We start from the raw sequence: 23,542 nt of genomic DNA on the forward strand, positions 1-23,542 counted from the left end.
AATATTCTGTTTTCTATTCATCGTGCCAAAGTATTGCAGTTCTCCTCAGCATTGACTGTTCCTCCAATTCAGTCCCATCTGTAAATTATAAATAAGAGGGTCTACAAATCATTCAGTGTTAAATATTGATATTTCTCTCCCCAGCTACACAGTCACAAGAGTGGAAATGCTCCACTCCAGAACAGGTGACAGCACAGGAAGGTTTGTGTGTACAGATTCCATGTCATTACACTTATCCATCGTGTCTGGGAGACCAGCCACGAGGTGGAACCTGGTTTACTCAGAAAAAGTCTATCGTCTTTCACTCCAAGAGGCCCAATCGCGCACTGGAACAGTTCCGCCATCGGACCCGGCTGTCTGGAAACCTGCGAGATGGCAACTGTTCTCTGATTATAAACAACGTCAGACGGGAAGATGCAGGATCTTATTATTTTAGAATTGAATTTGACAATGGTCCCAGTTATAATTATCACGCTGTAACCCGGCTTCATGTTTCTGGTAAGTGCTGTGTTATAATTATTCAATAATTCACATTGAGCACTCAGTGGGAAATAACACAAGCTGTGATGTTTACAAATTGTTTTCAAACTCAAACTTATAGTTTGTTCCAAGTCACAATTTAAAGGGAACAAACTGTACTCATGAATACTGATTTAACACAAGCACAGATTGAAAATGATGACTGACAAATTAAACTGGTTATAGAGTGAACAGGGTGGGAAAGAAGAGAATACAAACTAATAACCTGGAGATTGTAGTGTAACATTAACAGATTGAAGAAATCAAATAAAATAAATGAAAATGGGGTGAAGGTGGAGGGGAGAGTTCATGGTCTGGAGCTGTTGATCTCAATGTCCAGTACCAGAGGCTGTAAAGTGCCCAATCAGAAGGTGAGGTGCTGTTCTTCCTATTTGTGTGGGGCTTCACTGGAACATTGCAAAAGATGTGGAGATGCTGGCGTTGGACTGGGGTAAGCACAGTAAGAAGTCTCACAAAATCAGGTTAAAGTCCAACAGGTTTATTTGGCACTAACGTTCGGAGTCTTGGGATCCTTCATCAGGTGAACGAGGATTTGTGTTCACAGACGGGTCATATACAGACACAAACACAATTTACAAGATAATGATTGTAATGCGAGTCTTCACAGATAATCAAGTCTTAAAGGTACAGACAATGTGAGTGGAGAGAGGACCAAGCAGAGGTTAAAGAGATGTGTATTGTCTCCAGCTAGGACAGTTGGTGAGATTTTGCAAGCCCAGGCAAGTCACGGGGTTACAGATAGTGTGACATGAACCCAAGATCCCGGTTGAGGCCGTCCTCATGTGTGTGGAACTTGGCTATCAGTTTCTGCTCAGCAACTCTGCGCTGTCATGTGTCGTGAAGGCCGTCTTGGAGAACGCTTACCTGAAGATCAGAGGCTTAATGCCCATGACTGCTGAAGTGCTCCCGACTGGAAGGAAACGCTCTTGCCTGGTGATTGTCGAGTGGTGTTCATTTATCCGTTGTTATAGCATCTGCATGGTCTCCCCAATGTACCATGCCTCGGGACATCCTTTCCTGCAGCATATCAGGTAGACAACATTGGCCAAGTTGCAAGAATATGTACCATGTACCTGGTGGATGGTGTTTTCATATGTGATGACGGCATCTGTGTTGATGATCCAGCGCATCTTGCAGAGGTTGCTGTGGCAGGGTTATGTGGTGGCTGTTCTCCTGAAGGCTGGTAGTTTGCTGCGGACAACAGTCTGTTTGAGGTTGTGCGGTTGTTTGAAAGCAAGAAGTAGGGATGTGGGGATGGCCTTGGTGAGATTTTCATCTTCATCGATGACATGTCCAAGACTCCGGAGAAGATGTCGTTGCTTCCCTCCTCCAGGGAAGCACTGGACAACAAAGGGTGCTCTGTCCACCGTGTCCCGTGTTTGTCTTCTGAGGAGGTTGGTGCAGTTTTTTCACTGTGGATCTGAACTGTCCATTGATGAGTGAAGTGCCGTACCCAGTTCTTATGAGGGCACTTTTCAGTGTCTGTAGGTGTCTGTTGAAGAAGCCATCCCCTACGGATGAGCCCTCTGTGTAAACAGGATCTGCTCAGATGAAGGGGATAGCAACAGACACCTATAGATGTTGAAAGACGCCCTCATAAGAACAGGATATGGCGCTCGACTCATTGATCGACAGCTCAGATCCACAGCGAAAAAACCGTACCAACCTCCTCAGGAAACAAACACAGGACACGGGGGACAGAGTACCCTTCGTTGTCCAGTACTTCCCCGGAGCAGAGAAGCTATGACATCTTTTCCAGAGCCTTCAACATATCATTGATGAAGACGATCATCTCGCCAAGGCCATTCCCACACCCCGACTTCTTGCCTTCAGACAATTGCACAAACTCAAACACACCATTGTCAGCAGAAAACTAGTCATGATGTGGAGATGCCAGCATTGGGCTGGGGTAAACACAGTAAGAAGTCTGGTGTTGTCAGAAACCTGGTGTTGTCAGGCTTCTTACCGCAGCAAACTACCCAGCCTTCAGGAGAACAGTGACCACGACACCACACAACCCTGCCACCTCTGCAAGATGTGTCAGATCATCGACACGGATGCCATCATCTTATGTGAGAACATCATCCACTAGGTACACGGCACATACTCTTGTAGCTCGGCCAACGTCGTCCACCTGATACGCTGCAGGAAAGGATGTCCCAAGGCATGGTACATTGAGGAGATCATGCAGACGCTATGACAATGGATGAATGAACACCGCTCGACAATTACCAGGCAAGAGTGTTTCCTTCCAGTTGGGGAACACTTCAGCAGTCACTGGCATTCAGCCTCTGATCTTCAGGTAAGCGTCCTACAAGGTGGCCTTCACAACACACAACGTAGAATCGCTGGGCAGAAACTGATAGCCAAGTTCTGCACATGAGGACGGCCTCAACCGAGATCTCGGGTTAATTCACACTATCTGTAACCCTCACGACTTGCTTCGGCTCACAAAATCTCACTAAATGTCCTGGCTGGAGACAATACACATCTCTTTAACCAGTGCTTAACCCTCTCTCCACTCACAATGTCTGTACCTTTAAGACTTGATTACCGGTAAAGACTCGCATTCCAACCATTATTTTGTAAATTGAGCAAAGCATATGACCCGTTTGTGAATACAAGTCCTCATTCACCTGATGAAGGGGCATGAGACTCCGAAAGCTAATGCCAAATAAACCTGCTGGACTTTAAGCTGGTGTTGTGAGACTTCTTGCATTGCAAAAGACCAAGGACTGGCCAGTTTGGGACCAGTGACCATAATTCTATTGGTTTAGAGATAGTTATGGAGAATGATAGGTCTGGCCCAAAAGTTAAAATTGGGGCAAGGCCAATTTTGATGGTATCAGGCAGGAACTTTCAAAAGTTAATTGGGGGAGTCTGTGGGAAGGCAAAGAGATTTCTAATAAGTGGCACACTTTCAAAAATTTGTTAACCAGGGTTCAGGGTAAACACATACCTCTTAGACTGAAGGGCAAGACTGGCAGAAGTAGAGAACCCTGGATGCCTTGGGGTACTGAGGCCCTGGTCAAGAAGAAGAAAAAGGCACAAGACATGCATAGGCAGCTGGGATCAAGGGAATCCCTTGAAAAGTATAGAGGGTGTAGGAGTACAGTTAAGAGAGAAATCAGGAGAGCAAAAAGAGGACACAAGATTGTTTTGGCAGATAAGGCAAAGGAGAATCCAAAGAGCTTCTACAAATACACAAAGAGCAAAACAGTAACAAGGAAGACAGTAGGACCACTTAAGGATCAACAAGGCTATCTATGTGCAGATCCACAAAAGATGGGTGAGATCCTAAATGAATATTTCTTATCAGTAATTACTGTTGAGAAAGCATGGATGTTAGGAAACTTGGAGAAATAAATAGTGATGTCTTGAGGAGTGTAAATATTACAGAGAAGGAGGTGCTGCAAGTGTTAAAATGCATTAAGGTAGATAAATCTCCGGGACCTGATGAAGTGTATCCCAGGACATTGTGGGAGGATAGGGAGGAAATTGCGAGTCCCGTTGCAGAGATATTTGAATCATCGATAGTCATGGGTGAGGTGCCTAAAGATTGGAGAGTGGCAAATGCTGTATCTTTGTTTAAAAAGGGCTGCAAGAAAAAGCCTGGGAGCTACAGGCCAGTGAGCTTCACATCTGTGGTAGGTAAATTGTTGGAAGTTATTTTGAGAGACAGGATCTGCAGGCATTTAGAGAGGCAAGGACTTATTAGGGACAGTCAGCATGGCTTTGTGAGTGGAAAATCATGTCTCACAAATTTGATTGAGTTTTATGAAGGGGTAACCAAGAAGGTAAATGAAGGCAGTGCAGTTGATGTTGTCTACATGCTCTTTAGCAAGGCCTTTGACAAGATACTGCATGGTAGGTTGTTGCATAAGGTTAAGTCTCATAGGATCCAGGGTGAGGTATCTAAAGGGATACAAAATTGGCTTCTGGTTGTCGAGAGTTGCTTTTTAAACTGGAGGCCTGTGACCAGCAGTGTGCCTCAGGGATCAATGCTGGGTCCGCTGTCATTTGTCATTTATATTAATGATTTGGATGAGAATATAGAGGGCATGGTTAGTAAGTTTGTGGATGACACTAAGATTGGTAGCATAGTGGACAGTGGAGAAAATTATCTCCAATAGCAACAGGATCTTGAGTAATTGGGCCAGTAGGCTGACGAATGGCAGATGGAGTTTAATTTAGACAGATGTAAGGTGATGCATTTTGGTAGACTGAACCAAGGCAGGACTTACTGAATTAATGGAATTGAATGCAGGAGTTGGGATGTTTTGTTGAAGTTGTACAAAACATTGGTAAGACCACACTTGGAATACTGTGTGCAATTTTGGTCACCCTATTATAGAAAGGATATTATTAAACTAGAAAGAGTGCAGAAAAATTTACTAGGTTGCTCCCAGGACTTGATGGACTAAGTTATAAGAAGAGGCTGGATAGACTGGAGCCTTTTTCTTTGGAGCGTAGGAGGCTGAAGGGTGATCTCATAGAGGTCTATAAAATCATGAGGGGCTCAGATCAGCTAGATAGTCAATATCTTTTCCCAAAGATAGGAGAATCTAAAACTAGAGAGCAGAGGTTTAAGGTGAGAGGGGAGAGATACAGAAGTGTTCAGAGAGGCAATTTTTTCACACAGAGGGTGGTAGGCATCTGGAACAAGCTGCCAGAGGTAGTAGTAGAGGTGGGTACAATTTTGTCTTTTAAAGAGCATTTAGAGAGTTACGTGAGTACGATGGGTATAGAGGGATATGGGCCAAATGCGGGCAATTGGGATTAGCTTAGCAGTTTAAAAAAAAATGGGCGGCATGGACAAGGTGGGCCGAAGGGTCTGTTTCCATTCTGTAAACCCCTATGACTCTATGACAGACATGTGGAAGGAGAGCAGGGTGCTGTGCTGAAATGGCAAGTGACAGGAAGGTCTGGGTCCTGCTTATGGATGACCCAAAGGAGTTCGCGAAGTGGTCACCTAATCCGTATTTGGTCTCTCCAATGAAAATTAGACCGCATTGGAAGCAGCGAATGCAACTGACCAAATAGACTAAAATCATACTACCCAACAATGTTCTAAATTCTTTTTTTAAACTATGGAGTTTGACCCCATCCAGAAACATGCCATTTAACTTTCCTTTTCTCCATAATCTTCCATTACATGAAGCTGCTTGCAGTAATCTTTCACAAAAAAGAGGGTTGTATTTTGCTAGTCCACTGCGACATTGATTCAAATTCTACAAAACCATCTCTTCATCGGAAATATAAACAGCGGTGTTTGCCTGCGCTGTCTTTGTTCTTTTTGCTGATGACATTTGTTTGAGTCTGACAGCTCAGGAAATTCAGTGTATTTATTTTAGGCTGAAATTTCTGTATGAGAATCTCTTTTCAAGCCAGTTTGGCTCTTTGCAAAATATGGCCAAATGCTCTGCCCTGAATTCAGTCAGAATTATTCTTTGTTCCACAATATTAACACTAATACTTAAGGGCAGCATGGCTGCAAAGTGAGTAGCACTGGTCTCTCAGAACACCAGAGACCCAGGTTCAATTCCAGGCTGCGGTCACTGTCTGTGCGGAACTTGCACATTCTCCCCGTGTCTGCGTGGGTTTCCTCCGGGTGTTCCAGTTTCCTCCCACAGTCCAAAAGATAGGTGAATTGACCGTGCTAAATTCTCCTTCAGTGTTTCTGAACAGGCACTCGGGGATTTTAACAGTAACTTCATTGTAGTTTTAATGCAAGCCTAGGGGACTTTAACAGGAGGTAACTAAGTGATTTTAACAGTAACTTCATTGTAGTGTTAATGCAAGCCTACTTGTGACTAATAAATAAAACTTTATACTTTAAAATCTCAAATCATACTTTATTCTGTGAAATAACTCCATGGAGGCAAAAATCCCATTACCAAACTACTTTATTTACAACTATAATATACACACAAAGCTAGCATTTTCAATAGCTTCCTGCTATGGTAGGCTGAGAGACTGACACACCTGCTTTAAATAGGGAACATGAAGCTCCCTGATTCGACCATCAATTAGGACTCATCAGGGATGTCTTTTGTTGTTACAAATACGTTATTACAAAACAATTATTCAAAGAATGAATATGAAAGATAAATGGCTAATGCCATCCATTTATCAATAATCTACAATTACTACCTTCTATTTAGGAAGGATTTGTTTTTGGTTGTAGTTTTCCGGAGCATTGCTCTCTAAATACACCTCAATTTTGAAATCATAATTTACAAATGACAAACATTACTACAACACAGCAAACCATACACAGCAAAAATGAACACTGAAGCAAATCTGATGCCCTCCATGGCACTGCCTTCTGGGTATTTCCCCTGCCAGGGGATGCAACCCTCCAGAAGTACTTGTGTCCGGGATTAAGGACTCCTTGGGGAGTTCATACTCGAGCAAGCCAACCTAATTAGCCTGGCTGAAGTCATCACAGTCTGATTATCAATAACCTGATGATAACTTCCAGTTCAAAGCAACCTCTAATACTCACTATAATATCAATGATTAAATGTGTTGTGTGTGGCCATCAATGTTATCAGATTTTCCATCCCACTGATCTCTCTAATCCTGTTTAAATGTTTTATTATTGACAAAAGAAAGACTCACATTTCTATTGCACCTTCCACCACCTCAGGACATCCCAAATCGATTCATGGACAATGAAATGATTTCTGAAATGTGGCCCTTGCTTTAATGTAGGTCTGCAGCGGCCAATTTGTGCACAACGAGCTCCCAAAATCAGCAAAGTGATCAATAACCTGATCATCCCTTTTAGGTGCTGGTTCATAGATCGTTTCAAATTATTTCTGTCCTGTTAGAGATAGAATAGAATTTAAATTAATCAAATTTCAGTGAACATATTGAGTCAGTTTATCCTGAACTGTGAGCGATTCCTCCCCCTCACCCGAGATTGTCAACTGGAGTGAAAGTGTATTAAACGGAGTGACAGATAATCCACTGGGTCTCAAAGTAACAAATCACCTTTCCGTTCTGATATCAACCTTGTGAAAGTGTTTTTTCTTGTGGGATTGTGAGATATTCTTTTCTATGTATTTTTAAAAATTTTTCCATTCTTACAAATAACACAATAAACTCTCAAAACTGGGTCAGTAGAGCATAATCATTTCTCCATATATGAATATGGAAAAAGACAGGAGGATCCCAACACGCTTGTTCATTCCACTCAGCGCTTCCATTTATAGAACAAAATATTGAACGGACAAGTGAGAGGATGGGGGAAAAGGGGATAAAGCCATGAAAACATGGCAAAATGGTACACACCTTCGTGTATAGCTTGTGAAAGGCACTGCTACGTAGCTTATGGAAGACCTTGAAGGAGCAAGTTAGATATTATGGAATGTATGGCTGAGATTCTCCTAAAACAAAGTGCCTAACATTTTTGTGCGTACTTACCTTCCGTCACACTGCAATGCAGAGCGTGATCCTCAGCGTGATTTATCTGGAAAGTAGTGGGCAGAGCCTATTCCCACTGGAGAGGGAGGCAGCATAGCGCTGAGTGGGCTACTACATATGCGCCGATCTCTCACCTTCACTGCAAAATCCTTTTCCCAAGGCCACAGAGCCTCTAGTATATTCACAGAGGATCTGGAACAGAAAATATCATAAAACTTGCCAATTAATTGCTTACATTCTGTTGTATATCAAGATTGTTTCCCACTAGGGACACATTAGCATCCAGATGCAGAGATGTCTTGTTAAAGATAAAGTCGGAGTTGTAGATATCTGAAAAGGAAGTGTCATGGGTATTACAAACTGCTGACATAGTTGCTCAAAACAAGGAAACACCACTAAATATGTCACCCAGCCTACCGCTATCCCTCCAGGTATCAAATCCATGGTCAAAAGGACCTGACGAGAAATTGGATTGTCCTGAGTGGGAAAGAGAACGAAAGGTGAATGAGATCTTTCTGCCAGCTCACGCACCATCCTCCACACTCTGAGTGTTAATGATTTTAGGATTTTCATATGTGATCAGCATAGCCTTGAAGTCTCTGTGAAACAACATTTGTTCTGGAAGGAGTACACAGACTGCCCAGCTTCAATATCAAGGCAGAGTACCTCCAAACATGTTCGGATGAATCTAAGAGGCTGATGCATTTAATACTTGACAACCCTTATTCCCAATGAACTGGGAAGCTGCAATTTGGCTAGTTTTAAGTAAGGCTTCTTTTTGGTCCATGAGCACACCATTAACTTCCTTTCGGACCTTAGCAGAAAGCAAGATCGACAGCATCTGTAAAGGCTACAAATAACCTAAGCAGCACACTTATTTTAATCATTGCCTTCCTACCAGCCGTAATATCGGTAAGGAGGATCAACAATGAACATCCCAGGTTATGGATACGAGTAAAGGGAGGGGCAGGCTGAATCTAGTCAAAGCATCAATAAAAGAAGGAACAGAAACATACGGCTTAGATACAAATATTAACACATCATCCATGAACAGTGTAAACCTATTCTGCTTTTCCTCCACTAAATAGCCCAGGTAACACGGAATCATGTCTGATTCCTTCTGCTCGGGGTGAATAGGTATTGGAAACAATAACAGGGAAAATGGACAGCCCTGACTAGTCACTCGCTGAAAATTAAAATGATCAGACCAATAACCATTAATAAGAACTGCCATCAGTCGATTTTTATAAAGCCCCTGTATCCACTTAACAAACTACCCCCAACTCAAAACTTCTGCAACGTATGGAATAAGTAATTCCACCTGGTCAGAAGCTTTCTCTGCATCCAAGGAGACCACTAAACCAGGTAAGACTTGCTTTTGAAAGACCTGACATTCAATAACCTCCTTCATTGTTACATGATTTCCAGCCCTTTCTGAACCCAGTCTGGATGATCAGGGGGAGGATTCTTTCCAATGCCAGGCCAGCACCTTAGACAACATTTCAAATCAATGACCAAGACTGAGATAAGCCTACAGGATGCAAACTCTTCAGGATTCTTGCCTGCATTCAAAATCAAGGAGATATTTAATTCATAAAGTGACTGAAGCAGCAGACCTGCTTCAAATGAATATTTGTAAATACCAATCAATGAATCTATTAGTCCTTAAATTCCTCACAAAATACACATCGAAAGCCATCAGGCCCCAGAACCTTACCAAACTGAAGCTCCCTCAAGGCAAGAGCCATTTCTCCCTGACAAATAGGTGCATTCAGGATTGAACTTTGCTCATCAGAAAGGAGGTGTGGGAGAGGAGATGCTCCAAATGTGTCAATGCAACCCCAGATTAGTCGGTTTTATATATGTCAGCTGAAAAACCTTCAAATGTCTTATTGGTATCCTCTGTCCAAACGACATCTTCATCTTCATGTGTCAGTGATGTCACTGACACATTGTAAAGACATTATCTGGGATTTAAACCCGGTCTGTATCCTTGCAGGAACCAGTTAATGATTCTTTAAGTAAGAAAAATGAAAAGGTACGCAAAGTCATTAGTTCTAAGGGAGCATTCCTCACCAAATGTGAGGACTGTTAGGGCTGTACCTCCCAACTTTCTATCTTTACACCAAGAAAACTTGGTCCTCAAATAAGAAGTAAGAAATACCACAATAAGGATGAGTGCCGAATGCCCTTTCTGCATTCTAACCCCGCTTATTAAGCCTTAATCCACTAACTCACCTCCGAGCAGAGACACTAGTCATATTTATCATGATTAAAGCGAAAGAGACCATATAGCATAAACCACGAATATAAACGCATGGATAAGAAGACAGGTGGTTATCACACAGCCCTAGTACCATACAACCTGCACAGTGTACTCTAACTCAAAGCACATTGATGGGAGTTTTCCATCATTGACAAATGGCAGTTTCTGGTATTCTTAAGGATTAAAAAACTCACTGTAGTGCTGAATTACTCGACCATCTCCATCAGCAGGATAAATAGCAACACAGAATCAGGAAGCGATTGTAATAACAAGAGATAGAGTCCAGAGTTTACACTGAACTGCAGCCTGTTACTCCAATGGATTGCCTTCCACACCTTAGGCGGGTTATCAAAAATCTTTATAGAGTTATCAGATATTACCCTCAGTTTAGCAAGATACAGTCAAACATGTTGCATCCCGATAGTCTTCAGCATTTTCTAACTTCATCGAAACCACTGTTCCTCTGTCATATTAACACCGACAAATCTTAGAAGAAAAAAACCTCAGCTCCATCATAGAGCAAGGCCCCATTACGTCTAACCGCTTCAAATACTCATTGGTGATCTCTGAACTTATGAAAACCCATATAGTTACGGGCTGGGGTCACTGATTGTCTCTTGGCTTCACAGACATGATATAAAATGCCCTTTCTAACTTAATGCACCCAGCTTTTATATGTAGATGAAGAAAACCAGTAGCCAACTCACAAAGAACTTCAGTGGGAGCTTACCCTCAGCTCCTTCTGGTAAACCGACAACTCTGACAATTTTCCTCCAGTGTCAATTCTCCAGATCATCCAGATCTGGCAGATCATGGAGCTGTTTTTTCAAGGATTGTAAGCGGGCCTCAACCAAGGAAGTTGCATTTTCAACAATAGGGATTCTCTCCTCCATCGTCTTTTACCGTGTTTCGCAGTGCTACAGTACGAGCACTGATATTCTGTACTTATATACCAAGTCTCTCATCAATGACAATAATAGTAGCAGTAATCAGCTGTAATGCTTTCAGTAAAGCCAGTTTGAGAGTCTGTTCGTGGATTAAGTCACCACGTTGAGGAGTTGCCGCCACCCCATCTACTTCCGACTGCTCGCTTCTGTCGACGATTTTCTGATTAATCCATCGATTTAAGGGACAGAATATGGAGTTCTCACTCCCAGATTAGTTAAGTATGGACAGTGTAAATACGATAAATTATAGGATTAAAGGAGAAGCGCCAGAGCTGACAGAAACACAGATATTCCCACACTAGCAATATGTGCCCAGGACCGTGATTTGTATTTGAACTGATGATTCATGTTATTTCTCTCTAACCAGTTCCATTTTCCATTTATTAGATTTCACAGATAAACCCACGATATTCCCTGCTGAAATTATTGCAGGAAAGCATGTGAATATAAGCTGCACCTTCAACACAACGTGCAATGGAAAAGCACCTGACTTAACCTGGGACACTCCCACTGACATACCTAGATCAACCTCAAACACTGTAACTCAGCATGGTTATACTTCTGTTCTGACTGTAATCCCATCACTCAAACACCACGGACGCAATCTCACCTGTAGAGTGAGATATCCATCTGTTTCATCAGAGCAGATCCTTGTATTATCTGTGCAATGTAAGTAAGGATATCTCTCGCTCTACATTAAGTGTAAGAGTTCAGATTGTGTACAAGATCCCACAAACACCACTGTGCTGAAGACAAAAACTGTCCTTTGGAATATTGACGAGGGTTAACTCCTCCTTGTTGAGTGTCTTGGGAACGTTTCTGTCCACCTGACAGAGCAGAGCGGACAAAGGTTCAAGATGTAAATAAGGATAATGTAATTGTATATATGGCCATCAGAGACTTTGGGGGAGATGTAGTATAAACAGTTAAAACTAAATATGTCTATCGATTGTATATCTATTTACATTTTTAACAATACAATGCTTGTTCAGTTGCAACTCACCGTATGTGCAGTGCTCCCTTACTACTCACCGACTGACAGTGCAGCACTCCCTCAGTACTGACCGTCTGACAGTGCAACACTCCCTCAATATTGACTCTCTGACAGTGCAACACTTCCTCAATTTTGACCCTCTGACAGTGCGGCACTCCCTCAGCACTGACCCTCTGACAGTACGACGCTCCCTCAGCACTGACCCTCTGACAGTGCAACACTTCCTGAAGACTGAACCTGACAGTGCAGCACTTTCTCAGTACTGACCCCCTGTTAATGGAACACTCTCAGTACTGACCCTCAGGCAGTCAGCACACCCTCAGCACTGAGGGCCTGACAGTGCAGCACTCCCTCAGCACTGACCCTCCGACTGTGCATTGCTCCTTCAGTTCTGAACTGATATGTATTCCTGGGCATTGATATCACACATTTCATATTCTCAGTATCTCCCTCAGTGCTTTACTGCCAATTTAAATAAACAGATATTTGTTTTTAGACTCACCAAGGAATCTCTTATTTACTTCACTTGATTTGCTTTCTATGACTCTATAAACTTGTGCTCAGCAACTCTTTTAATTCCTAAATTTCACCTCTTGATCTCAGTCACTCATTGGTCTTTCTGTTCATCCAACTCATTCTGAGTATCCTCTCCCAAACCCACATTTCAAAAGCTGTTCTCCTCTGTCCAACTCTCACATCAGTAGAGCGGAACACACATTTATGATTGCATTCGACCTTTATGCATCTTCATGCCGATATCTTTGCACTTCCAGACATTACTTCAGTCAATGGTTATGCCTCATGCCGTATCTGATTCATTTTTAGATGTAATTTTAGTGGTTACCATTGAGGTATTAGATGCCATATCTTTCTCAATACAAATCTATCTACAAGAGACTGTAGGATTTGCAATATCTGTGATATGCAGTTGGATCGACAGAAAAACAGTCAGGGGATCTCCAACTCTCTCACAACCATTGCAATGCTTGTTAAAACCTACCTCTTCTTCTGAGCTTTTGTTCACCTGTTCTAATATCTCCTGAAGTGACTCAGAGTCAGATTTTGTTCTGAGATGAGATATGAAGGAGGAATTCCAAAACTTGGGGCCAAGGCAGCTGAAAGCACAGCTACCATTGGAGAAGCAACAGAAATGGCAATGGATATCCAAGAGGCTGCAATTGGAGGAGTGCAGAGATCTGGAGGGTTGTGGGGATTAACTGCCGATTCTCTTCGGTTCCTGTTCCAGATCCTCCACGAAAGACGATGGTGTCCATCAGCGGACCCTCAGGTGGGATCAGAGAGGGAAGCAACATCACATTAACCTGCTCCAGTGAAAGTGTCCCGCCAATATCTCATTACACCTGGTTCAGAGTCAAGGGGAACACCAGCACCCAGTTAAATACAAGTAGCAGCACTCTCTCCTTCACTCCTGTAACACGGGAGAATGATGCAAGTTTCTACTGCACAGTGAGGAACCCATTGGGGAACAGCACCTCCAACATTACCCACCTGGATGTGCAATGTAAGCATTTAATTCTATATGTCTCTTCTTAATACTGCAATATTTACTGTTTTAGGACAGCTTGCTTGCTGTAGTTTAGTATAACTAGCATAACCTCAAGGTAAAAAAAACAAGGAGGCAATGGCCTGGTGATGTTATCGCTAGATTATTAATCCAGAAACTCAGCAAATGTTCTGGAGACCTGGGTTCAAATCCTGCCATTGCAGATGGTGGAATTTGAATTCAATAAAAAATATCTGGAATTAAGAATCCACTTATGGTCACGAAATCATTGTCGATTGTTGGAAAAACCCATCTGGTTCACTAATATCCTTTAGGGATGGAAATCTGCTGTCCTTAATGGGTCTGAGCTATATGTGACTCCAGAGCTATGGCAATGTGGTTAACTCTCAACTGCTCTCCGGCCAGCGAGACCCATGTCCCACCAATGGATATAAAATAAAACCTTTTGCCACTCTGAGATACAAGGCAATATTATAACAGTGAAACTCAAAGGAAGTGTTAAGATTTTTTTAAAGAAGTATCTTAAATGAGAAATGATGGGGAGATTCTGGTGTTGGACTGGGGTGGGCACAGTGAGAAGTCCCACAACACCAGGTTAAAGCCTAACAGGTTATTTGATAGCACAAGTTTTGGGAGTGCTGCTCCTTCAACAGGTGAGTGGAGAGTTGGGTTCACAAAATATATAGACACAAACTCAATTGCAAGATAATGGTTGGAATGCGAGTGTTAACAAGTAATCAAATCTTTATAGATATAGACAATGCGAGTGGAGAGTGGGTTATGAATTGTCTCAAGCCTGGACAGTTAGTAAGATTTTGCAAGTCCAGGCAAAATGATGGGGGTCACAGGTAGTGTGACATGAACTCAAGATCCTGGTTGAGGACGTCCTCATGTGTGTGGAACTTGGTTATCAGTCTCTGCTCAGCAACTCTGCGCTGTCATGTGTCTTGAAGGCCACCTTGGAGAACGATTACCTGAAGATCGGAGGCTGAATATCCATGACAGCTGAAGTGTTCCCCGACAGGGAGGGAACACTTGCCTGGTGATTGTCGAATGGTGTCCATTCATCCATTGTCATAGCGTCTGCATGGTCTCGCTGTTGTACCATGCCACAGCCGACAGAATATCCTTTGTCGTCCAGTACTTCCCCGGAGCAGAGAAGCTACGACATCTTCTCTGGAGCCTTCAACATGTCATCAATGAAGACGAACATCTCGCCAAGGCCATTCTCATATCCCCACTACTTGCCTTCAAACAACTGCGCAACCTCAAACAGACCATCGTTCGCAGCAAACTACCCAGCCTTCAGGAGAACAGCGACTATGGCACCACACAACCCTGCCACAGTAACCTCTGCAAAACATGCCGGATCATTGACATTTGTGCCATCATCTCACGTGAGAACACCATATACCAGGTACACATTAGATACTCATGCAACTCGACTAACAATGTCTACCTGATACACTGCAGGAAAGGATGTTTTGAGGCATGGTACATGGGCAAGATCATGCAGACGTTACGACAATGGATGAATGGACACTGCTTGACAATCACCAGGCAAGAGTGTTCCCTTCCTGTCAGGGAACACTTCAGCAGTCAATGGCATTCAGCCTCCAATCTTTGGGTAAGTGTTCTCCAGGGCAGCCCTCAAGACACAGGGCAATGTAGAATCACTGATCAGAAACTTAAGGTCATACATGAGGCCTCAACCTGGATCTTGGGTTGATGTCACACTACCTGTGAGCCCACCATTTGGCTTGAGCTTGCAAAATCTTACTAACTGTCCTGGCTTGAGACAATTCAAACCTCTTTAATTTGTGCTTAACCTTCTCTCTAATCACACTGTCTGTACCTGTAAAGGCTCGATTACCTATTAAGACTCGCATTCCAACCATTATCTTGCAATTGAGTCTGTGTCTATATATGCCCAAGTTTGTGAACCCAATTCTTCTCTCACCTGATGAAGGAGCAATGGTCAGAAACTTGTGCTACCAAATAAACTTTTACCTGGTGTTGTGAGACTTCTTAAATGGGAAAAAAGGGGAAGAAAGGTGGTGGTGTTGTGTTTTAGAGCTATGGCCCCAGGCAGCTGAAGGCAAAGCGCCAATGGCGGAGCGATGGCAACTGGCTCAATAGGCCAGAATTGGAGGCATGTAGAAATCTTGGAGGATTGTAAGGGCTGGGAGGAGGTTACAGAGATAGGTGAATTGAAAAGACTGGATAAAGTTACAGAGATAGCAAAGGTTATCGGAGCTGGAGCAGGTTACCGAGATCGGGATGATTATAGATAGGTAGAGGATACAGAAATAGGTAGGTGGAGGTTACAGAGATATTGAGGCTTGTAGGAGTTGGAAGAGACTACAGAGAAACAGAGTGGGTTACAGAGTTCAAGAAGAAACAAAAGAGAGATACTGGACTAGAAGCCAGCGTTGTTCAGTGAACAACAGGACATGATGAATAAACAGAACTCAATACGAGTTGGGATAAGGAGGCAACAGTGTTTGGGATGTGAAGTTTATAGAGGTTGGAAGATGGGAGGCCGGATAAGAGAATGTTGGATTAGTCCAGTCTGGAGGTTACAAAGACATCAATGAGTGTTTCAGTATTAAGACTCTATCTTACACTCAATTCTGCTACAAGGTTGTCTCATTATTGTCCTTCCCTCCTCAGTTAAGCCAGAGATTTCCCAGAAATCACAGTGTACTGTGCAGCCAGAAGGGATCACCTGCAACTGTGTGACCAATGCTAACCCACCCGGAGACATCACCTGGCACCTGTCCCATGCAAACATTGTTAACAAAACACATGGTCGCTTAACATCACGGCAGAACAGAACTGGGCATCTGGTGACTGACTCTCTGATCCTGAAGGAACCCCAGGATGAAGAGGAAGTGATGGCAACCTGCTCAGTTCGAAACCCACATGGGGAAGCTGTGTTCAAAGTGTATCTGTGGGTCAAAGGTGAGAGAATCACTCAGGATCGATCTCCACTCAGCTGGCTTGATCCCAAGACTCCAGCATTCCCTCCCTCACCCTCTCCAGCTGCTTTAAGATGCTGTTTACAGCTTGCCTCATTGACCAAGTTTTTAACCACTTGACCACGTCAACACTCAGTCAAATTTGAGCCAGTCTGGTCAGGGCCGATATCATGATATAGGGGGAGGTAGTCCAGAGACCCAGGTCAGTGCTCTGGGGACTTTGGATTGAATCCCACCACAGCAGATGATCAAATTTAAATTCTACAATTACGTGGAATTAAAAGTGTAAAGGTGACCATGAACCACTGTTGATCACTATAAAGTGGCCTTTTGGGAAAGTAATCTGCCATCCTTAACTGTTCTGGTCTGGTCTACCTATGACTCTAGATCTTGACTCTTAAATGCTATCCCAGCCAGTGATACCCACATCCCATGAATTTTTTTTTAAAAAAAGCACTTCTGCACACAAAGGGAAGGGAAATTTTGAACTCTCTCCTCTGTTGCACTGAAATTGATTTTCAAACTAGGCTTCAATCTGCTGGGCTTTTGAAAGTTAACAAGTGATTGGACCACATTTTCAAATTATTAATGAGAACAGATGAGGGGGTGGGGTCAATAGAAATTATTTCCGCAAGCAGTCTCGGACTCAGGAACAGAGATCAAAAATGACAGATAGACTGTTCAGGAGTAAAATTTGTAAACACTTCAACATTCAAAGTGGGAAAAGTTTGGAGCTCTCTTCCCCAAACAGAAATCAATATTCGATCAAATTGTTAATTTTAAATCTGAGATCGAAAGATTTTTATAAACCAAACATATTAAGAGATATGGGGCAACGGTGACTACATGGAGTTAGATTAACCATGATCTCATTGAATGGTAAATGGATCCCTAAGATCCTTCCTATGGTCCACTGTGGTTCAGAGCCAATTTTTTCAGAAGAGTGGACAGTGAGAACCTAAAGCTTGACTCAATATTACATTAATAAGTATTTTTGATTTATTATTGTCACATGTATTGGTATAGTTTGTATAAACATTGTTTCTTGTATGCTATACAGACAAAGCATACCGTTCAGAGAAGGAGAGAGTGCAGAATGTAGTGTTACAGTCATAGCTAAGGTGGAGAAAGATCACTTTAATGCAAGGTAGGTCCATTGGGAAGCACCAAATCTTAAGAGATTGAATTAAAGCACTGTTAAAGAGCTTAAAAGAGTTAGAATGAAGTTTTAGAAGCACAGAACGAGAGTAAAAGATAGAATTAGGAGGTATGCTGGGCACAACTTGCAAGAAGTTGCTTCACTCTGACACCATCTTGGAAAACATATGTAAATATGACATATATTATACTGAGACAATCCTGAAACACTTCACACTAAATGAAGTCATTGTTACAATGTAGGAAACATGGCTAAAAATGGTCGCACAGCAAGATCCCACAAACAACAGTGTGATGACCTGATAATTATTTTACTGAGGTTGGTTGATATTTCCATAGAGATTACATACAAAAATTGAGTCACTAATATCCCTTCAGCAAAGGAAACTTGCCATCTTTATGTAAATCCAATCTCAATCAGCAATGTGATTATTTTTAACTCCCCTCTGAACTGGCCTCTAAGTGGTTCAGGAGGAAAATTAGCCTCCAGATTCTTAAGGGGAAACTAGGGATGGACAACAAATGTTGCTATTGCCTGAGAATGAATATTTACAAAATTGAGTGAGTGCATTGCTTCTCGAAATACATCACAGCATAATTCTAAAAGTGTGGCTGTTTTTACAGGTAGAGACTCCAATAAATGGACAGTACAGTCACTCATGCCATGGACCATATTGTGCATTTTTGTGGTTGGAATTTTAATCTTTGTGTTTGTGAGGAAGTAAGTATGAAGGCTTAACTTGATGTTTTTTCCAAATATTTACTTCAACTTTCTTTCCTTAAGTCAGCGATTCTTTCCTTCGAGTTAAGACCTATATGCCTATCTTGTAAGTGATCTCTGTCGTTTATGATCTGGAATGCATCTTTCATTGTCATGTGTGCAAACAAATACTATGTTGCGATCTAGAACACATTGCCCAAGAGAGCGGTAAAAGCAGATTCAATAGGAACTTTCGAAGGGGGAATTGAATAAATGCTAGAAGGGGGAAAACATTGCAGGGATATGGGAGAAAGAGCAGGAGTGACAGTGAGGGTGGTGGAGAAATGTTATGAAATTATAAGCAATGTTATATTATAAGAAATGTCATGATATAAAATGTCATGATATTATAAGAAATGTCATATTATAATGATATAATACCTTGGATGTATTGTACAAAGCATGAGGCACCAATAACTTGTGAGAATTGGGTAAACACATTGTGGGTTCACTTATTAAGACACAAGAACAGTTATATATAGTTCTAAATCTTGAAGATATCAGAGTTGTGTATGCGTACTCTGTTCAAATCAAAAATGAAAGTAAGACTGAATCACCGAACAAATTCCTTTCTAGTCATCACGTTGTTTTCCATTAAAGATACTTAACGCCCACTTTGTTTTTAAAAATACTTCCCCTCTTTCCTTAAGAACTACAGCTATTCACAATACATTTAAGTTTAATTACCATTACATAAGTACATAAAATACTTGAATTTATGAGTCTCTAAGGCATAGAAGTAATCAACTAATACACCTAGATCTTGTAAGGATAACCTTGCCTGAAAGGTAATTACTCAGTGATCGGCAGTGTCGTTACATTTGGGATCTCAACCTCAATGCAGTAGACTATACAGTGATTCAGGAACTGGAATGAATCTGATTTGTCCTCGGTTACACCTCACATCGTGTCTTAGCGTATAATGCCTTCACAGAATCTTGGTTCTGCACAAATCCTTGTTATCTCCGCTGGTTGCCATGTACCTTCTGTGGAATCCTGGAACAAAGACTGATGTCCCAACTGCAAATTTGGCAATTCTGTATCACATTTTTATTGGTACACATTGGTCACCTTCTCTTGCAGTTTTAAATGTTAATCTCCAGTTTCTGAGAGAGTATAATAGGTAAGAGTAGGTAGCTCAGTAATCACTGGTCCATCACAAGAGCTCTGTAGGTGATAAAATAGTTGAACTTAAAGGTGTCACTCTCAGAAGTAATATTACAACATGTAGATCTTTGTATGTCTGCTTTTGAGAATTAGGGATTTCACCAGATGAATCATTTGTTTAGACAGGCCTTTAGACCAAGGGTAATGAGAAGAATTGTGACCTTTATTCCACTTTTCAATCATACGAATAAATTGCAGATCATTATCTGTAATGATGTCTTAAGGCACACCAAATAAGCTGAAAATAGCACCTAGGAGTTTGTGTGACAGTTGTGCTTGACATAGTGCGCAATTGTCAAGCATTGTTGTATCTGGTAAAGTTATCGACTATGATGACGGAGTCATTGCTATTAACATTGATTGGGATACAGTGAAAAATATTGTTTCTTGTGCACTATACAAAACATACTATTCATTGTGAAGGAGAGAGATCAGTATGTAGTGTTACAGTTATTGCTAGGGTGTAGAGAAAGATCAACTTAGTGTGAGATAGTTCCATTCAAAAGTCTGATGGGAGCAGGGAAGAAGCTGTTCTTGAGTCGGTTGGTATATGGCCTCAGAGTTTTGCACTTTTTTCTCGATGGGAAGAAGGTGGAAGAGAGAATATCCGGGGGTTGCATGGGGCCCTAAATTATGTTGGCTGTTTTTCCAAGGCAGCGGTAAGTATAGACAGAGTTAATGAATGGGAGGCTGGTTTGCATGATGGACTGGGCTACATTCATGACCCTTCAGTGTTGTGTATCTGAAGCTTTGCTGCAGTCACAACACTGCGTTTGCAACACCCTCTGAAATTGCAACTTTGTTGAAATCCGAGCAAACTGCAAAGAGCTTTCTCACGCCACATTTTTAAGGCACACTCAAAGGCTATTCACCATGTCGTCCCTATACTTAATCTTGTTGCCACTTGTCTATCACTGATCATCATGTCAAGTTTATATACTGATATAATAGCTTAGGCTTATCTAACGTACAAAGCACAGGGCACCTATTACTTTTAAGGGATTGAGTAAACACATTGTGAGATGATTTATTAAAGCTAGCCATATGAAAACAGCAATACATCAGGACAAAGGTGGAGACATCAGAGCTGTGGGTGTGTGCTCTGTTCAAAGCTAAAGTGAAACTAAGGCTGGATCATACAACACATTTCCCTTCTTGTGACATCAAGCCGATATCCCTTAAAGTCATATCACAGTAAGAGACAGTCCAGTAGTTTCTGTAAGGCTACAGTAGGTGATGTCTGTGTTGCAATGACTTGCTGATATGGTAACTACAGTATAATATTGTGTTATTACAGGAGAAAGACAGCGACTAACGAGAGAGTTTCACAGACCAAGGACACTGCATTGAGCCCCAGACCTGTCTCTGTGAAGCACCAGGTACAAGAGCTTTTTACTTTCATTCCAAAACTTCAATCGCAGAATGTAAACAATACATAGCACAGATTCACAATGAGGTACCCATTGATTTCAACCTGCAGTGTCAGCAATGGTTGTAGGGAGTAGGTCTCCCTCTCTTTCTTCTTTTCATTCTTTCTCTGAGCCAGAAGGTTGAAAGTTTAATCCGCACACCAGAGTCTCAAGTGTGTATTCAAAGCCAACACTCAGCAGAGCCTGTATTGAATAAAGTAGGGATTGTCGGATGGTCAGTTTTGATGGAATGCTGCATTGTCAGATGGTCAATACTAAGGAAGAGCCACATTGTCAGAGGGTCAGTACTGAGGGAGTGCCGCATTGTTAGAGGGTCAGTACTGACGAAGTGCTGCAATGTCAGAGGGTCAGTATTGAGGGAGTGCCGCATTGTCAGAGGGTCAGTACTGAGGGAGTGCCGAAAATACACAAAGCAAACACACCCGGCCGTCCCATCGTATCAGGCAATGGAACCCTGTGCAAGAACCTCTCCAGCTACGTTGAGGGCATCCTGAAACCCATTGTACAAAGAACCCCCAGCTTTTGTCACGACACTAGTCTTCCTACAGAAACTCAGCACACATGGAGCAGTTAAACCAGGAGCACTCCTCGTCAAAATGTCTCGGCACTCTACACCAGCATCCCCCACGATAATGGCACTGTTGCAACTGCCTCAGTACTCAATGCTGACAACTGCCAGTTTCCAGGTGCAATATTACAACTCATTTGCTTCATCCTGGATCACAATGCCTTCACCTTCTTGAGAAGGTGAGAGGGCATGGGATCCAAGGGCCTTTGGCCTTGTGGATCAAGAACTGACTTGCCTGCAGAAGGCAGAGAGTGGTTGTGGATGGGTCTTTTTCTGAATGGAGGTCAGTCACCAGTGGAGTGCCCCAGGGATCTGTTCTAGGACCCTTGCTGTTTGTCATTTTCATAAATGACATGGATGAGGAAGTGGAAGGATGGGTAAGTAAGTTCGCTGATGACGCGAAGGTCGGTGGTGTTGTGGATGGTCTGGAAGGATGGCAAAAGTTGCAGCAGGACATAAATAGGATGCAGGACTGGGCAGAGAAGTGGCAGATGGACTTCAACGCGGATAAATGTGTAGTCGTCCATTTTGGCAGAACCAACGGGATGAATGAGTACACTATCAAGGGCAGGAGTCTTGGTAGTGTTGAAGATCAGAAGGATCTTGGGGTCCGGGTCCACAGGACTCTTAAATCGGTCTCGCAGGTGGAAGAGGTGGTCAAGAAGGCGTATGGTGTACTGGCCTTCATTAATCGAGGGATTGAGTTTAGGAGTCGGGAGGTAATGCTGCAACTTTATAAGACCCTTATCAGGCCTCATTTGGAGTACTGTGCGCAGTTCTGGTCGCCTCACTATAGGAAAGACGTAGAAGCTATTGAAAGGGTACAGAGGAGATTTACAAGGATGTTGCCTGGACTGGGAGGCATGCCTCATGAAGTTAGGTTGAGGGAACTGGGTCTCTTTTCCCTGGAGAGACGTAGGTTGAGAGGCGACCTGATAGAGGTTTATAAAATGTTGAGAGGAATAGATAGGGTGGATTCTCAGAGGCTATTTCCCCGGGTTGAAATGGTCGCTACAAGAGGACACAGGTTTAAGGTGTGGGGAGGAAAGTACAGAAGTGATGTTAGGGGTAAGTTTTTCACTCAGAGGGTGGTGAGTGAATGGAATCGGCTGCCGTCAGTGGTGGTGGAGGCGAACTCGCTGGGGTCTTTTAAAAGACTTCTGGATGAGTATATGGGGTTTTATGGGATTGGGAGTTATAGATAGGTGTTGATGTGATCGGCGCAACTCGTGGGCCGAAGGGCCTGTTTGTGCTGTAGTGTTCTATGTTCAATAACCAGTTCTTCATCCAGGCACATGGAACAGCCATGGGGACCAAATTCACATCTCAATATGCCAACATCTTCATGCACAGGTTCGAACAAGGCTTCTTCACCACACAGGACCTTCACCCTTACACTAGATACATTTTCTTTCTTTGGACTCATAGTGAACAATCACTGAAACAACTATATGATGACATCAACAAGTTCCATCCCACCAATAGACTCACCATGGACTACTCTCTGGAATCCGTTGCATTCTTAGACACATGCATCTCCATTAAGGACGGTCACCTCACTGTACCACAAGCCCACAGATAACCTCAAGATGATCCACTTCTCCAACATCCACCCTAAACACATTAAAGAAGCCATCCCCTACAGACAAGCTCTCCGTATACACAGGATCTGCTCAGATGAGGAGGATCGCAACAGACACCTCCAGATGTTGAAAGATGCCCTCATAAGAACAGGATATAGCACTCGACTCATCAACCTACAGTTCCGACGCACT

The 23,542-nt window shown here is 42.6% G+C and overlaps 1 protein-coding gene across 1 annotated transcript in view; it reads left to right on the top strand.

The window, feature by feature from the left end:
• LOC145338029 (uncharacterized) overlaps window positions 1-23,542 on the top strand; it is an 85,168-nt gene that overhangs the window by 57,802 nt on the left and 3,824 nt on the right. Inside the window, exons 9-14 of the mRNA XM_080182799.1 lie at window positions 145-498; window positions 11,572-11,853; window positions 13,425-13,700; window positions 16,377-16,667; window positions 18,467-18,563; window positions 21,067-21,149. Of these exons, the coding sequence (XP_080038925.1) occupies window positions 145-498; window positions 11,572-11,853; window positions 13,425-13,700; window positions 16,377-16,667; window positions 18,467-18,563; window positions 21,067-21,149 (1,383 nt within the window). The remainder of the gene's footprint in view (window positions 1-144; window positions 499-11,571; window positions 11,854-13,424; window positions 13,701-16,376; window positions 16,668-18,466; window positions 18,564-21,066; window positions 21,150-23,542) is intronic.

This window comes from Carcharhinus amblyrhynchos, unplaced genomic scaffold (assembly GCF_965287045.1).
Source record: "Carcharhinus amblyrhynchos unplaced genomic scaffold, sCarAmb.v2.hapA scaffold_89, whole genome shotgun sequence".
In the NCBI taxonomy this organism is placed as follows: Eukaryota; Metazoa; Chordata; class Chondrichthyes; order Carcharhiniformes; family Carcharhinidae; genus Carcharhinus; species Carcharhinus amblyrhynchos.